Raw genomic sequence first — 17334 nt, 5'->3', positions numbered from 1 at the left:
ATTTTTCATGGGCCTTGTCCAGATTTTTGATGCTTCCAGGTTGAGAGGTATGGAAAGTAGAACACTATAGCATTCCATCTGAACATGCAGGAATACATCTAAAATATATACTTAGTGGCAACAAATGCATAATTTACTTTTCTTGAAATTTCTCTGTCATTGCACTCTGAAGCAATCTTTGTTAAAGCTCTGAGGAAATAGATGCATTTCACCCCAAATGTCCAATCACAAAAGGAAGTCTAGTATAATTCAGAAAAAGTGTTGTAAAAGTAATCACGCGATTGAAAAAATATGAGGAGAGTTAACCATTTTCCCCTTACAGAAAAAAGGAATGGCAGTCTTGTACTCAGTTAATGGGTACTGAGTGCCCTGGGCATATGGGTTCTCTTCTGGATCCTAAATTACGTGTCAGTCTGCATGATCTGCAGACATCTAAAGAAAAGAATATTTGAAGATGCTTCTATTCCCAATAAGTCATAAGAGAAAAAAAAAATCAAAAATTGCTCCCCATTGAAATGCTGGGACTTACAAGGCCAAGTACTGAAATGCCGAAAACAAGAAACAAAAATGAGAGAATATCGAATATTAAGCATCACTTTTCCCTTTTAGATGTGTTTTTTTGTAATGGGCTTGCCTCCCTGCACCTCAAACATACATATACCATCTCCAAAATCACCATATTTGAAAGAAAAGGCAGTATTCATGAAATGGTACCTTGGACTTAATATATGGTAAGTTTGTATTTTTAATAATTCAATCCCCACATTCTAGGGGTCAATATTGCAAGCAAGTTAAATAGTTAATATCAAAAACAGTATAGCCATGGGAATAAACTCTGAATACCAACAGTACTATTCCAGAGTGTCCAGCGACTGTGTAAAATACACCAAAGCATATAACCATAAAACTCACAAATATTTAAACAATAAACAGAAGACCAGGTATATTTAAAAAAAAAACTGGAGAGCCATCTGCAACAGGCAGGAAGAGGAAATTGTAGATTTAAGCAGATGTGACATCCTCCAGTTAAAGGAAGGCAGAGCTCTACCCACACACCATGCACCGAGACCAAGAACTGACCCTGCCCCAGCAGCAGGATTACATCAACGGTGAACAACATGTATTTCAGTCAGACAGAAGCTTTCCTTACAACAGTACTTGCATTTGTGCTTAGAAAAGCAGACTTACGACAGTGACATCAAATGCCCACTAAAATGAGAGAAACACTGGATGGGCCACAGCTTAAAACAGATTTTTTAGTCTTCCTCCATAAAGTACAATAATTCATGCGCTCAGAAGGGAGTACCTAACTTTGACAAGGACAGCCAAGATCTCAAGAGTTCTAACAAGGGCTCAACGTTCTAACCCAGTGTGATGCGCAGTACACTATGCACCATTAATATTTGAAGAGGAAATAAACAAGCCAAAGATTGCAACAGGAACTCTGAAACAGTAACTAATAAGGAAAATTTACTCTACTCTCAGGACAACATCAAGGGGATGTGATACTTCTACAGTTGTTTATTGGGGATGGGATGCTGACCGTCAACCATTTTCTAATCAATATCTAAGCGGTTTGGCTGGCTACAATCAACTGTATTAGAAGCCGAAGTGAAGTACAAATTGCAGTTTTAAAGATAGTACTGTATCTTATTTTTCTGTTTAATTGTTTCACTGAATATTGTGGTCTATCTGAAGTTAGAGGGGGTTATTGATGTTCTCACTTATTTGTTATTCGATATTTAACTCTTAGCCTAGAGGGTTTCTCTGTGCTTTAAGTGTTAACCACATAGCTGGGAATTTATTTTCTGCTCAATATCCGAGTGGTTTGGCTAGCTACAATCAACTGTATTAGAAGTTGAATACTCTCATCCTCCCTCCCTGTTGTTGTTTGTCTTGGTGGCTTTGGAATTCCCCCCCCCCCTCCTGTACATCTGTGTTTGAACACTCTTCCTGGGTCCTTCTCATTTGCTCACTCAACCGAGTACAGTGAGATCATATTTTGATTTCAGACACTCCTACCAGTCCCATCTGTTCAGCTCTATCCCAGTCTAGTGTCATTAGCTAATTCTACAGAATATAGGAGAACATTACGGCGGTAGCGTTGTTACTTCACAGCAAGAGGTTCGCCCGTTCGATTCTCGGCTGGGCTTGGGAGTGCCTTCTGTGTGGAGTCTGCATGTCCTCTCCGCGGTTGGGTAGCGTTTGAAAGACATGAGTATGTAAATGGGTGTGCCTTCGTTGAAGGTTGAGCTAGCACCTCGGCGTTTCATAAAAATCTACTGCCAATCATTAGCAGACCGGAGTTCCGCTGTGGCGACCCTTTACTGAAAGACAAACAGAGAACATTTGAGAAGGCCAAACCATTTAGGTCCTTAACCTTGAAGTATTTTCTGTTTCGTCTTTATCCCTTTCCACTTTACAAAAAAAAAAAAAAAAAAAAAAAACTTTGCTGGAATCTCCTTGTGTTCTGACGGAGTGTGCTTCTCACCTGATAAGTATATTTTTGGCACTTTAACTATTCAGAGTTGAATAAAACAAAAATTCAATTCCGCTCAGAATACAGTTCGAATAAATTTCATTTATTTAAACTTTATTTGCTTTAATATTGTTACACACTCAAGTGTGCTAGCTTGCACTGCACTCTGCACTTGAATTGTTTTTAGTGCTGTTCTAGTGTGTAAAAAAAAAAAAAAAAAAAAAAAAAAAAAAATTCTAAGCTTGTTTCCTGCCTTTCCTGTAACTTAGTCTAGTCCAGATACATATTTCTGTATCCAAGACTGTTTGTAAGCCACTGAGCCCCCCCCCCCGCAAGCCTTTCTGTGTCGGAAGGATTCTAGGTAGTCAGTGAGAGTGGTAAGCACCAGGTGGCCTACCAACCACGGGAAAAGTGGTTTCTGCCCCAGAAAATTGTAGTTTATTGGCCGTTGGGCAGTTTGTTTTCCATCTCTTTCAACCTCTGGTTTAGAAGGCCGGATTTGTGCTCGTTTCCCACCTTTCCTGTAGCTAGTCAAGTTCAGATACAGATTTGCTGTATCTAGGACTGTTTGTAAACGTCTGAGCCCCCCAAGCCTTTCTGTGTTGGAGGGAAGCCTTCTAGCTTGTCAGTGGGAGTGGTAAGCAGTATTTATTTATTTCCAGTTTGATGACTGGGAAAGTCCACTGGGTCCAGTGTGCCCATTTTCAGTGGAGGCCCGGGTAGAAAAGCTCCAGCAAGTAAAATGCAGTAAAGATATATGACAAGTAAAAAGCTGGATAGAAATTCACAATATATGCTTAATACAAATACCAGATTTACAATAAAGAAAGGTATATTTACAATCTTGACATAGGAAGAACATTTTTGATAAGGAGTTGGCATTAGAGAACTAGAACCCAAGGTGATAGACACTTGGGTGCATACATTCCAAAGAGTTTAGGAATTAGCTTGAGTGCAGGACTGAAGCACTGGCAGAAAGTGGCTAGAAGTACAGCATGGAACAAGAAGGGAATAAGGGGAGGGGAGAGCTTGATAGGTTGGAAGAATGCAGGTGCATTTCTGAATAGAGGAGAGGTAGGAATGAAGCTGTGTTTTGAAGCTCGCCATATTTTCTATTATTCTTAGGGAAGGAGGGAGAGAATTCCATTTTTTGGCTAAGGAAAAAGAGAGAAGTAGTTGTCCTGGTGGTCTGTTGGGTTTATGTACAGATATTAAGTTTTGTTGTGCAAATCTTAGAGTTCTGTTTGGAACATAAGGGACTAAGATTTTTTTTTTAGAGCAGGGCATTTGGTGGGGTTGAAGAATAATTTATGAGTAGTGGTGAGTTGGAGGAAGTCCAGATAGTTTGGAAGTTCTAGCCAGTCTAGAGAATTAAGGGCAAGGCAATGATGGGAGGAGGTTTTGGAGTTAGTAGTGAATATGGAGATTTTGTTATAATAGTTTTCTAATTTGGATGCAATAGATGCAGATAAGTTGGTTAGAAGGGGGTACCATACATTAGTGAGGGGAGGAGATAAGTAGAGGCAAGAGTACGTCTAGTAAGAGGTGAGAGAAAGCGGTCATTCCTATGAAGTATAACCAGCTTTTGGTGTGTTTTTTTGATGTTTAGGAGTACATGGTTGTCAAATTGTAGGTGTTCATCTATAGGTTACATCTAGTAACTTGGCATGGGGGGGACGACTTCAATATGATAATTACTTTGGCTTAGAATTTGGAAAGAGGTTTTGTCAAAAGAGAAAGATTTTGAAGGAAGGAAGATTAAAATTTTGGATTTGTTAGTGTTTAAGGAGAGATGATTTTGGAGCATACAGGCTTCAGTTGTTGAGAAGGCAGTTTGGGTCTTTGTTAAGAGTTCAGGGAGATTACAGGCAGAGCAGACTAAAGTTGAGCCATCTGCATATTGGATTATTTTGGTATTGGGAATGGCGGAGTAAAAAATGTTGATAAAGATGTTGAACAGCAGTGGTCCAAGAATGGATCCTTGGGGTACGCCTGTGGGGGTATGAAGAAAAGAAGAGATGCTTTTCCTCCATTTTACAGCCTGAGCTCTATCGGACAGGAAGCTTGAGAACCAGGAGAAGGCAGTTTGAGAGAGATTTAGGTTTGAGAGATGGCTCAGAAGATGGGTGTGGGAAACTGTATCAAAGGCTTTGAAGAGGTCCAGGAGCACTGTGGATACTATTTCCCCAGAATCTCTGGCACGATTAACTGTATCTAGGAAAGAGAGGAGAGCTGTTGCAGTGCTGTGCCCAGGTCGGAAACCATGCTGGGTAAGAGTGAGGAGGTGGTTTTGAATTAGGAATGGCATTAGTTGTAGATTAACGCATTTTTCTAGGATTTTGGAGATCGGGGAGAGGATGGCTATGGGGTGGGGGTTTGAGATGTTTGTATTTTTCCCACCTTTATGAAGAGGGATAATATAGACAGTGCGCCAGAGTTTGGGGACGTACGATTCCTGTATGGACCTATTTATTATTATACCTATATGGAATTATATTCCATCAGCAGCGGATTTAAGAAAATAGAGGGGATGTTGTCAGGAGCGTTAGAGCAGGGTTTTAGTTTGGAGAGAAGTTTTCTTATATAGTTGGTGGATATGGGTTTTAGGTTGAAGATGGGAGTGGAATTAGAGTCAGTGTATGGAGGGGTTGTGATGGAGGAAGTATGAGTGTACGAGGGAGTGTTTTTGGCAAAAGATTTTTAGTTCATATATGGACTTAAGAAAGAATTGAATAGAGAGGATTCTTTATCAGATTTATTGGGGTCTGGGCAGGGATTTTTTTTGGGTGCCTGGGTTGAGAAGAGAATTTATAGATTTCCAGAATTGTTAGGGGTTTGTAGTATGGTTGGACTGGAGTTTGATAAAGTAGGATTTTTTGTCTCTGAGGATTAGTTTTTTTTTTTGTGAGGTTGCGGAGCTGTTTGTACTGAAGTAAGGTTTCAGGGAGTTTATTTTTTTGATAAAGTTTCCAGCATTTGTCCCTTTGATGCATTATTTTTTTAGTATCTTTTGTGAGCCATAGGGAGGAGTTGGTAGGTAGCCTATCTACCACAAGAGGAGTGGTTTCTGGCCAAGAAATTTTAGTTTATTGGCAGTTTGGGCATTTTTCCATCTCTTTCAACTTCCTGGTACAAAAGCCTGCGTTTGCGCTTTTCCCGCCTTTCCTGTAACTAGTCTAGTCCAGATATGGATTTGCTGTATCCAGGACTGTATGTAAGCTTCTGAGCCCCCCAAGCCTGTCTGTGTTGGAGGGAAGCCTTCTAGCTTATCAGTGGGAGTGGTAAGCAATAGGTAGCCTATCTACCACAAGAGGAGTGGTTTCTGGCCCAGAAATTGTAGTTTATTGTCCGTTTGGGTAGTTTTTACATCTCTTTCAACTTTCTGGTTTAAAAGCCCGCGTTAACGCTCATTTCCTGCCTTTCCTGTAACTAGTCTAGTCCAGATACACATTTGCTGTATCCACGACTGTTTGTAGCTTCTGAGTGGTGCCAAAGTCTGCTCTTCAATTTTTCCCTTAGACCTGCTAGTTCTCTCCTCTCCTGCACTTTTACTAGCTTATCAGCCTAGCACTTTACCAGACTTCTTCTAGCAATTATTGTAGCACACAAAAGTGCTACAGCACTAAATGTTCTGCAAGGAAACAGCTCCAGTAGTTATTATTAATACCCACCCATCCAGTCATGTCTAAAGGTCAGTTCCCTGTGCTTTCTCCTATTAACCTCGTGAACTTGGGCATCCTGATGCAATGTGGCAACTGCCTCATGTACACCAACAACTCTCTCCTCTTACGTCCCAACACTCGGACTTGAGAGAGATGCACTTGTATATCCAAATTGGAAGCCACGCACTCTCCAGCCAAGACCAGAATAGCTGGTCAAGAGGAGAAAGTCAACACTTGCACCACACCACATGAAACACATAGCCCTCCAGAACACACACCAGCACTGCCTTCACATAAAAACACAAACCACACACCCACCTTTGCAGTGGCTCTCAATAAAAATCTACCCAAACAGCAGAGACCTCCAAGGCAGAAACGCACTCTACCACCACAACACAACACTAATCACGAAACACATAACTCTCCTAAACAGTGTGCCACTCAACCAAAGCTCCTAAGGCAGAACAGCATGCCCAATCCACTAGTCATAAGTGATTCAATAGCATCATGTAGTCCAGGGAGGTACATCTCGGGTCATTCACACCAATTGCTGTCCCACTCATTAAGCTGAATAAGGAGAATGTAAAAAAGTCAGCTGCCTGTCAGGTGCCAGGATCCACCACAACGCATGCACTCAGGTCCCTAAACAACAGGTACAAATAAGACTCTGTCATTGTACATGTGGGTGTAAATGACCGGAGACGTACCTTCCTGGAATACATGAAAAGAGATTATGTAGTACAGGTGGGTATGACACTTGCCCTGAGCAGCATCCTACCATCACCCAGAATTATACCACAGTACAAGCAGAAAATGATAGATTTCAACAATTGGCTAAGTTTCTGGTGTCATTCTAAGGGGATCCAGTATCTGTCTGCCTGGGATGACATGATTAACAGACCTAGATGCTTTGCAAGAGATGGCCTGCAACTGTCACCCCTGGACGTCCAGACACTGGCCAAGGCTCTTGCCACCCCTATAGCGCCTTTTTTAGGCAGTGTTCCAAAGACCAAATTACCACCTTAACAGCTACAAACAAATGCAATCAGAGTGTCATGCTGCTCAATGCTAAAAGTCTGAAATCTGAAAATGCACTCGCTCGAAGCACTCCTTAAAATGGAGAACATCGACATTTGTGCTGTAACACAGACCTGGTTCAAGGCAGCAGAAAGCACCCCTGCAATACCAGGCTATAACTCATTCCACACCTTTTGGCCCAAGGACTTGGACTGAAGCTCCAAAGGCAGTGGTGATTCCATATTCATAAAGTATGCGCACACCTCCAGACTGGCAGCCCAACATAACGCATCAGAGATGCTTCAGGTGCAGCTAACATTGGGTAAGACAACGATTCAGGTCGTAGCCTGCTATAGGTCTCCAACAATGTCCCAAGATTCACACTCCACATTCCTAAGCACATTGGAGAATATTAGGGTCCAACCTAACACATTCATACTAGACTACTTCAACTACCCCCCATTAACTGGGAAAACTACTCATGTACCAATACACTTGCCCAACGTTTCCTGGAATTCATGAATTCCAATGCCCTGGAACAGCTCATTCTTAGCCCCAACTAGAGGTAGCACCATCCTTGACCTGGTCATTACTAACATGGGCGACCGTTGCTCTATACCAAGAGTCAACTCCACCCTGGTTATATCAGACCACAAACAAATCACCTTGGAAATCAACATCCCTCCCACCCCTTGCAAAGGTTAGCACCATGAAAAATTTCTCCAAAGCTAACTTTAGGCTCCTAAAAACAGAGGGGGCTAGCTTCATGGCACCCATGCAAATGGAGAATAGTTGCATGACCGCCGAATCATACAATACACTGTACGAGCACGTACACAAATGCATGGATCTTGCCAGAACCAAGATGCTCTCCTCCAAAAAAAGGAAACCAATCTGGTGGTCCCCTGCCATAAACAAACTCTACAACAAAAGGAGGAAACTGATGCAGAATAAGGTGACGTCCCAAGACTGGAAAAACTCCTTTATCAGACTCAACAAAAAGGTTGAGATCCCTCATCAAATCCTCTAAAGCTAGCTATGAAAACAGAATTGCAGCAGATAGTAAAGACAACCATAAGGCCTTCTATACTTAGGTTCATAGGTAAATACTAGGCTATTGGCCCTAGGGCCTATATAAGCCTAGCCAAAAAGGTACCCTGGCTTTTGCCACCCAAGAAAATTATTTTCCTGCGCCCCTGTCAAGCAGAGCCCCAGAGGTGATCCCCGGGGTGAATTTCCTATTTCCCATCCAATCATCAAGATTTTTCTTGAAGAGTGCTAATGAGCAGCTTTGTTTGATATAGACGGGTAGTTTGTTCCAGAGTATGGGAAGTCCCTGGGAGAGGAATCTATCCCCTCCAGCATGTTCCGTTTATTGTGATGACAAGGTTTAGGTCTCTAGATCGTGTAGCTTGGACGGAATGGAAAGAGTTAAGAATTGTAAAAAATATCCATGGCAATACCCAGATTTGCTCTGAGCTACTGCACAATGGTACCTCCTATACAGAGCCAACAGATAATCTGTCGGCCAGTATATTGACTAAGTGCAAACTTAACCCCCCCCCCCCCCCAAGGACCAATCACAATACCAGTAGATTGCCAGGCACACAGTATTACTGCTGCACAGGTTAAAACAGCACTGTCCAAGGCCAAGAATACAGTTTTGATGGGACCTGACAATATCCCTGACTGTGTTCTACATGAACTACAGAGTGAACAGGCACCTCACCTGTGTGCCCTGTTCAATCACAGCCTCACCTCAGACTTTGCCCCTACCGAATGGTGCACTGCTGCAGTCATCCCTCTCCACACAGGAGCGACTACAGACCCTGGGAACTATCGCCCCATTAGCCTGATGAGTCCAATATGCAAAGCTATGAAACGCATCATGGACCTAACAAGGATATACGGAATCTCCAAACTCTGGATCTCACACAGTTTTTGTGAAGGGTAGATCATGCCTGCTCATCTTGATCAACTTCTTTGAGTCAGTCACCAGAGCTGTGGACGAAGGCAAGGTGGTTCATACAGCCTACCTTGATCTGGCCAAGGCGTTTGATACCATTCCCCACTCAGGAATCCTAGAAAAACTCACTAATCTAGGCATCAACCCCTATATCACTAGGTGGGTTGCAAACTGGCTCACAGATAGAACCCACAGTGTTTAAGTAGCGGGCTCCAAGTCAGACTGCCAACCAATCACGAATGGAGTCCCACAGGGTTCGGTCCTGGGTCCTCTCCTGTTTGGTATCTACTTCTCTGAAGTCCCGGCCAACACAAACATTTTCTGGCTGACAAAGTTCGTAGACCATTGCAAGTTGGGAGCTATTATTAACCCCCGATGTGATGTTGACATCCTACAGAAAGGCCTCAATGAAACCGACGACTTGTGTCAGAACCATGGCTTTAAGCTCAATACCAAAAAATGTGCCATCATCCTTTTTGGGAAAAACCCGATTCCCATGAATTACCACATCGATGGTAGTCCACTGAACACAGAAGATGCTATAAAAAATCTGGGAACACAGGTTTACAGCAGCCTCTCTTTTGACAATCACATTGTCACTGTGGTCAGAAAGTCCTTCCATGTTGCACATCTCATTACTAAAGGTTTTGCATCCATGAAGAAAGAGGTTACTGTCTCCCTCTACTCTTCCCTCATTAAGCCAGTCAGAGTACAATGCCCCATTTGGCATGTACCTCAATAGACACCTGCAACAACTGGAGAGGCCGCAAAAGTATCTCACAAAGAAGATCCTAGGCCTTAAAAACTTGCCTTATATAGACAGACTCAAAAAACTCTAACTATTCTCTGCCTCATACCGCCTACTTAGAGGAGATCTCTGCTTGACATACAAAGCCATGTCTGATCGAGCTCTGTTAGAAATCCTACATCTAAAGAAATCCCAATCCCTCCACACCACATGCTCCAGTGACCTCGACCTCATTACCACAATCAACAGAACATGCTGGAGGGACAGATTTATAACCTAAAGACTGCCCTTGCTATGGAATAGACTTCTCATACATATCAAATAGAGCAACTCACTGGCTGTCTTCAAGAGAAACCTTGATGAGAAATAGAAAATTAAATACAGGGATCACTCCAGTGACTCTACTCAACAGAGGCACTGGGAACTAAGGTTGGGTGGCACAATATCAGGGTAATCCTATGGGCTAGGTTTGTAAAGGCTCCAGAGCCATTAGCCTAGTACACCACCTATGAACAAGGTAGTTATAGTAATGAAAGTTTGTACACAGGGATCATCAGATCACTAAGTTACAATGCAAGAATGCAAACCAAAAGTACTTCTTCCTGGGCCAGCAACAATGATAAAATGCATTACACTCTGTAACAACGTGTCCCGGACAACTATCTTACCAAAAAGTGTACAACTTCCTAATTGGATGAGGCCTGATGATGGTCACAGAAAAAACAGCCTAATAAAACTTTGCAGATTCATTTTTCTTTGCATAACCGTTTTCATTGATTTTGTTAGAGATTCACTAGTGCTTTGAATGAATAAAAACAAGAATACTTCAAACTCAAAGCCTCAGATTCAGTCAGACAACTACATTCTGGAAGCACCTACAAGTGCCCAGACTAAAACCAAACCTTAAATATTAAGCAAAACGTGTCAAAACCGGAGTCTAAAAAAAAAAAAATAGTAATATGAATTTAAGATCTCTGCCTATGTTGTTGTGTCTTTTGGCTTTTCCCGTTAGGGGTCACCACAGCGGAACTCCGGTCCGCTAATGATTGGTGGTTGATTTTTATGTGCTGAGTTACCAGCCCTGACGCACAACCTTCAACGAAGGTACGCCCATTCACGCTTCCACGCAGAAGACGCTCTAGCTGCGAATCGAACCAGACAGCGTCTTACTGTGACGCGACAACGCTACCGCAGCACCACTACCGCGGGATCTCTGCCTATAATGCACCAATTACAGAATTCCTTTGGGGATTACAGAGACCCCCATAGCAGAAGCGATTCACCTGAAACATTAAATAAAAAGTGGTTGTCATTAGCTAAAATGTAAGCTTTTGATCTATTAAAGCACAATAGTCTGTAAGAATATGATTTGGGTAATCTCATGATGTGAACAAGATGGAAAGGCATGTGGCACTTAATTCTTGTAACAACTGACAAGACATTAAAAGTAGCCCACTGGCTGAAGGCTTCTAAGTCAGTTATTTTTTTCCCCCAGGGAATCGTACTTTCTAGCTTTAGCCTTACTAGTGGTATGTGCTGCAACAGTCACATCTGAGGTAACGGTTAAGAATTTCTTTGTTCTTAAAAACTCTCCTAATGCTCTGAAAGTATGCATGTCAGTCTAGTCAATCTACTCAGGGAGACTACTGAAAAAAGCATAATTAAGCTGCAAAACTAAAACAGTGACAGCAATGTCAGAGCCACTCAAACATAGCATTCAAAACGGATCCTGGCTTACTCAAGTCAGTGGGAATTGTGGAAGCTTATTGCAGAGAGGAAAGTTCCAAAGTCTCCCTGTTACCAAGTACAAGTTTAGCACATTCATAACATTTTTGTACCTTGAGCAGTGTGTTTCTGCTTAAAGCTGTTTCTATTACATGCACACTTATCTCACTATAAACACTACTGTTATAATTTCACTGAAGAGCAGTGAGTCATCAACTGGCTGTAATTACATAATGTCCTGTCAAAGCTTTTTCTATTATAAACAGCAAGGCTCAAAAGAGAAAACAGGTAGACAAGTAAAGTTTATGCACTGAAGCATATTTCTAAACTAAAAATATAATGCAGTAAAAACTAAAAAGCTCATAAAGCATACCTGGTTGTTTTGATGGTGGCGGTACACAGTTACAGATCCTGTGGAAGAAGCAGTGACCATTCGCTCTACATCTAGAAACTAAACAGAAAGACAAATTAAGTGCATTAAGGAAATTTCAAATACCTAAAAAAATGTACATTACATTATGAATTTTGGACTCATTCATGAAAGGCTGTGGCCATATCCTGAAATACACAATTTTTTTACCTCTGCAGTCAAGCATCCAAGAAGCCTATGTACCAAATAGCTCAGTTTCATTAAGGCAGAACAGGTACTAAACGTATCTAGCACAGTCAACAGTTGGGTCACCCCAAAAAAAAAGTGCATTTTTTTGGGAGGTTGGACTGGTATACCTTTCAGCATAACTGCCACAGGATTAAGGCCAGAGTCAGTACATATTCAAAATGCCCAATAATGTGATGTCTTACAGCATTAGCACAACTTCACCTGTGCACAAGGAGATGTTCATCAGTGCTAAGCAGACAGTAGGATATGCCCGACACAGGACACATACCCTGACCTGTAATCACTCTAAATTCAAATGGGACAACTCTGTCTAGATGAGATAACACCACTTCTTACCACTGTGGGGAATTCTACCACACAGGGGATGCAGTGGGCTTTACTTATCAATTACCTCTCAGTCTTTTGGATGGACAACTTTACATTTGGCATATGAAGTAAATATTTTGTAGTCGATCCACGGATTTCTTATGCCATAACCTAGGATAAATGATTAAAAAAAAAAAAAAAAAAAAAAATACACACTTGGGTAATGTTAAATAAGAAGTTATGTACCTACCATAACGTTCCATGTTAGTTGTCTTCTTCTCGCCTTCTTTCTTGCTGAATGGGTCGGCTCCGACTCGGCCTATACTATAGCTCAAGAGCTATTTTTACCGTCTCGAGGCAGCCCTATATCCCATAATACCATGCGCTAACTCCCCAGATCTCGTTTGGCAGCTAACACATAGCATAGAATTTTTTGTTGCCAACAAAAAATCAATATATATATGAACAGTCTCCCTGGCAATAGTGGTCATGATATGGGAACCTTGGAAAAAGGGGCAACATCATGAAATAGAAGGATCTCAGAACCTTCAAGTCTGTCTAGGCTAGGGAGCAGGAGGGAGGGACGCAAGAAAGAAGGCGAGAAGAAGACAACTAACATGGAACGTTATGGTAGGTACATAAAGTACAGTTTTGTACCTACCATAAATGTAGATGTTCGAAGATCCACATTGCTGCAGTCCTTACACTTGGGTAGTCCGCTGTCCACGGTCGGCCCGAATATCAAAGTATAAGGCCGACGTCGGTCAGGGCGCATTTAACTGACGTCAGGACGTCAGGGTACAAATGCGCATGACCGGCGTCATATCCTCAGTCTTTTCTTGCCCCAGATGTCAGAAGACCTTAAAAATAAAGGTCAAAACCAAAAGACAGCAAACAAAAAACCAACCACCCTTGCACTAACTATATGTACAATATATACAATATACACAATATGTACAACCCAACCCACACAACCACCTCCAAGTACAGAGGGGAAGGAGGGAGGGTAAATTGGACTGCAGCAATGTGGATCTTCGAACATCTACATTTATGGTAGGTACAAAACTGTACTATGTTCTTCATCTCACATTGCTGCAGTCCTTACACTTGGGTAGAATCCCAAAGCAGAGATAAGGGAGGATGGCCAACTATAAGGAAGCAGGAGCTGCCAAAATGCCCTGCAAAACCGCAGTGGCAAAACCAGCCCTGGACTTAGAGTAAAGTGGCAGGTGATAATGCCTAGAGAAGGTATGCACAGAACTCCAAGTAGCTGCCTCCAAAATATCCTTGGTTGCCACCCCCGCAGAAAGGCTGTGGAAGTGGCAGTAGCCCTAGTGGAATGAGGCCTAATCCCAGCTGGAACCTCCTTGCCATGATGGGAATAACAGAAAGCAATGCAAAACCCAATCCACTTAGAAATAGTTTGTTTTGACACAGGCTTGCCCTGAGAACTCAAAGCAAAAGAAAAAAACAACTGCTGAGACTGCCTGAACCCTTTAGTCCTGTCCAAATAATAACGCAACTGCCTGTGTACATCCAAAGTGTGCAAAATCTTTTCCCCCTTATTTTGGGGATTTGCATAAAAAGTAGGCAAATGAATAGTCTGGTTTAAAGCCACACTAGAAACCACCTTAGGCATAAAGGAAGGATTAGTACGTAATGATACCCTATATCCTTATGGAAAATCAAGAAAGGCTCAACTGCCATAAGGGCCTGTAATTCAGAAACCCTTCTTGCAGAGGTAATGGCCAATAAAAAAGCAGTCTTCCATGATAAATATTTCAACTCAGCAGTAGCTGCAGGCTCAAAAGGTTGTAGAGTGAGTTTCTCCAACACAAAATTGAGATCCCAAGCAGGAGTAGGAGCTCTTCGTGGGGGTCTTAAATTCTTTGCCCCTCTAAGAAATTGCTTGAACAAAGGATGAGAAAACAATGGCGGGTCGCAATCATAGTGAGCTGAAATTGCTGCAGCATGAACTTTAATAGAAGAGAAAGACAAACCTTTGTCTAGTAACTCAGTAAGATATTGAAGAGCCACACACAAATTAGGCTCAGAAACATCAAAATCTTTTGCTGCACTCCAAAATAAAAATCTCTTCCATTTATCAGCGTACACTTTCCTTGTACTAGGCCTTCAAGCTTCCAAAATAACATGTAAAACTTGCTGAGGAAGTGGAGGCCCATTATGGTTCAAAACAGAATATGCCAGGCTGTTAGGTGCAGAGAGTGAAGCTTGACATTGAGCAAATGGCTGTCCACCTGTGACAACAGGTGTGGAATCGAAGGCAAAGGCCATGGAGGCTGCCGTACTAGACTTCTTAGTAATGGGTACCAGTGCTGTCGAGGCCAATCTGGAGCTATTAAAATCATCCTTGGCTTGTCCTGTCTGACCTTCAGAAGTACCTTTGGGAGGAGAGGCAGAGGTGGAAAGGCATACACATGAAGATTGCTCCAATTGAAAGAAAGAGCATCCACTCTCCAAGCTGTGGGATGAAACCTTTTCGTGCAAAACTTTGGCAGCTGATGGTTTAGTGGAGAAGCTAACAGATCTATGTCTGGAGTTCCCCATGACACTGTCAATTTCTGAAATACATGAGGATCCAATTTCCACTCGTGGGGATCCATAATTCGTCTGCTCAACACATCTGCTAAGGAGTTCTGTGCTCCTGGCAGAAACCTTGCCTGAAGATTGAGCTGTAAACTGAGAGCAGTCTCCCACAAAATCATTGCTTGCCTGCATAGAGGATAAGAATGCGTTCCCCCTTGCTTGTTGATGTACCACATGACAGATGTGTTGTCTGTTAGAATCAACACCTGTCCTGGAAGAAGGAATTCCTTGAAAGCTATTAATGCAAACTGGACTGCTAACATCTCCTTCATGTTGATATGTAGATGTTGTAGTCTGACAGGCCACTTGTTTTGTATCCATTTTCCATGTAGATGAGCTCCCCAAGCTTTGTCTGAGGCATCTGTCGTTAAAATCTGACTTGCCTCTGGCCGGGTCACAGAGAGTCCCTTGTTTAGGTGACATTCCTGAGCCCACCACAAAAATTCCTTCGGAATGCAAGGTATTATTTGAATGACAGTGTCCAGATCCTGGCAGTGCTGTGTCCATACATTTTTGAGATACCATTGTAGCTTCCTCATATGCAGTTTGGCATTGGGAAGCACCAGAATACAAGATGCCATGAACCCTAAGGCTTGAAGGACTGTCCTTGCAGTCAGCCCGGACTGATGAGATAGTTGATGGAAGTAAAGGGATAGACTCTTTTGTTTGTCCGGGGTTAAAAAGGCCATCTGGGCTGCTGTATTCAGTCTCACACCCAGAAAGCACATGTCTTGAGAGGGTACTAGACTGGACTTTATTTCGTTCACAGAATACCCTAGGCATCTTAGCACTGCTATCACATATTCCAAATGACGAAGAAGCTCTTCCCTTCCTTGAGCCAGAATTAGGCAGTCGTCCAAATAAGGATAGATCTGTATTCCTTTTAGCCTGAAGAAAGCTATCACTGGAGCCAGAACTTTCGTGAACACTCTGGGCGCAGTAGATAAGCCAAAGGGCAATGCAGAGAACTGATAGTGAGAAGTCCCAGCTCGAAAACGCAGATACTTTCTGCAACTGAGTCTGATAGGAACATGAAGGTAAGCCTCCTTGAGATCCAAAGTTACCATCCAATGATCTTTGCCCAGCAGAGGTAAAAGCTGCTGCAACGATTACATTTTGAACTTGGGAATGTCCAGATAAGTGTTGAGGATAGATAAATCCAAAATTGGTCTCCACGTGTTCCCCTTCTTTGGTACTAGGAACAGGCGAGAATAAAATCCTAGGCCCACTTCTGGCAGAGGGACCGGCTGTATGGCCCCTAGTTGGAGCAACAGAGAAACCTGTTTGTGAGCCTCTATTCTTTGTTGAGGAGGAACGTCTGGCATGCCTTTGAAAGGAGGCAAGGTATGGAAATAAAACCTGTAGCCGTGGTGTATGATATCCAATACCCATCTGTCCTGGGTAATTAAACTCCAATTTTCTTTGAAAAGTGCCAACCTTCCTCCCAAAGGTGCTGCCAGACGAACAGGCTCTGGCAGCTGAAAAGGTAGGTCATTGGGTCTGTTTACGAAAGGACTGACCCCTGCCCTCACCTGAAGCCTGTGCAGGAGAACTCCCTGTTCTAGGCCTGAAAGAGCCCTGAGCTCTGCCCTTACCACGTCTAGATCTACCCCTAGACTGGGAATCATAAGAAGGATACGTCCACCCCTTAGTAGGCCAATTTCTACTAAACTTTGGAGGCTGGACCTGCAAAAAATCTTTAACAGTCTGCATAGACTTAGCCTTGTCTTCCATTTTCTTTAAGACTGTCTCAACAGGAGGACCAAACAACATGTCAGATTGTAAAGGAGCATCTAAAATCCTTGTTTTAACATGTTCAGACAAATTCTGATCCCTCAGCCAGGCGTGCCTCGAAGAACAGTCCCAGTGGCAGCCACCCTAGACGAGGCCTGTACAGCATCAAAACCACATTGCAAAGAATGCTTACCCACCTGTTCAGAAACATGGACTAAATCTTGCAACTCTTTACAATCAATACCAACTGCCAGAGCATCAACCTTAGACTTCAATTGTGAAAGGAGATAGTTTTGGTATTTCAACATGTGAAACTGGCAATTCAGAGCCCTCATAGCAAGAGTGGAAGAAGTATAAACTTTCTTTCCCCATCTATCCAAGGCCCTAGCCTCCTTATCTGTAGGAACCGGATTCTTAACAACAGAAGCCTTAACACCCTTAGGCCCCTGGCTAACAGTTTCTGGGTCTGCC

General features: G+C 42.6%; 1 protein-coding gene across 2 annotated transcripts in view; it reads right to left on the bottom strand.

Moving 5' to 3' along the window:
* Positions 1-17334, bottom strand: part of NUP43 (nucleoporin 43) — a 784265-nt gene that overhangs the window by 531264 nt on the left and 235667 nt on the right. For both annotated transcript variants that reach the window (XM_044069310.1, XM_044069319.1), the window contains one exon: positions 11971-12048. In XM_044069310.1, coding sequence (XP_043925245.1) covers positions 11971-12048 — 78 coding nt within the window. The remainder of the gene's footprint in view (positions 1-11970; positions 12049-17334) is intronic.

The sequence above is a fragment of the Protopterus annectens genome, chromosome 1.part0 (assembly GCF_019279795.1).
Source record: "Protopterus annectens isolate FY-2018-M chromosome 1.part0, PAN1.0, whole genome shotgun sequence".
NCBI classification, from domain to species: domain Eukaryota; kingdom Metazoa; phylum Chordata; order Ceratodontiformes; family Protopteridae; genus Protopterus; species Protopterus annectens.
The sequence above is the reverse complement of the archived record's forward strand: the minus strand, read 5'-3'. Positions and strand labels throughout refer to the sequence as shown.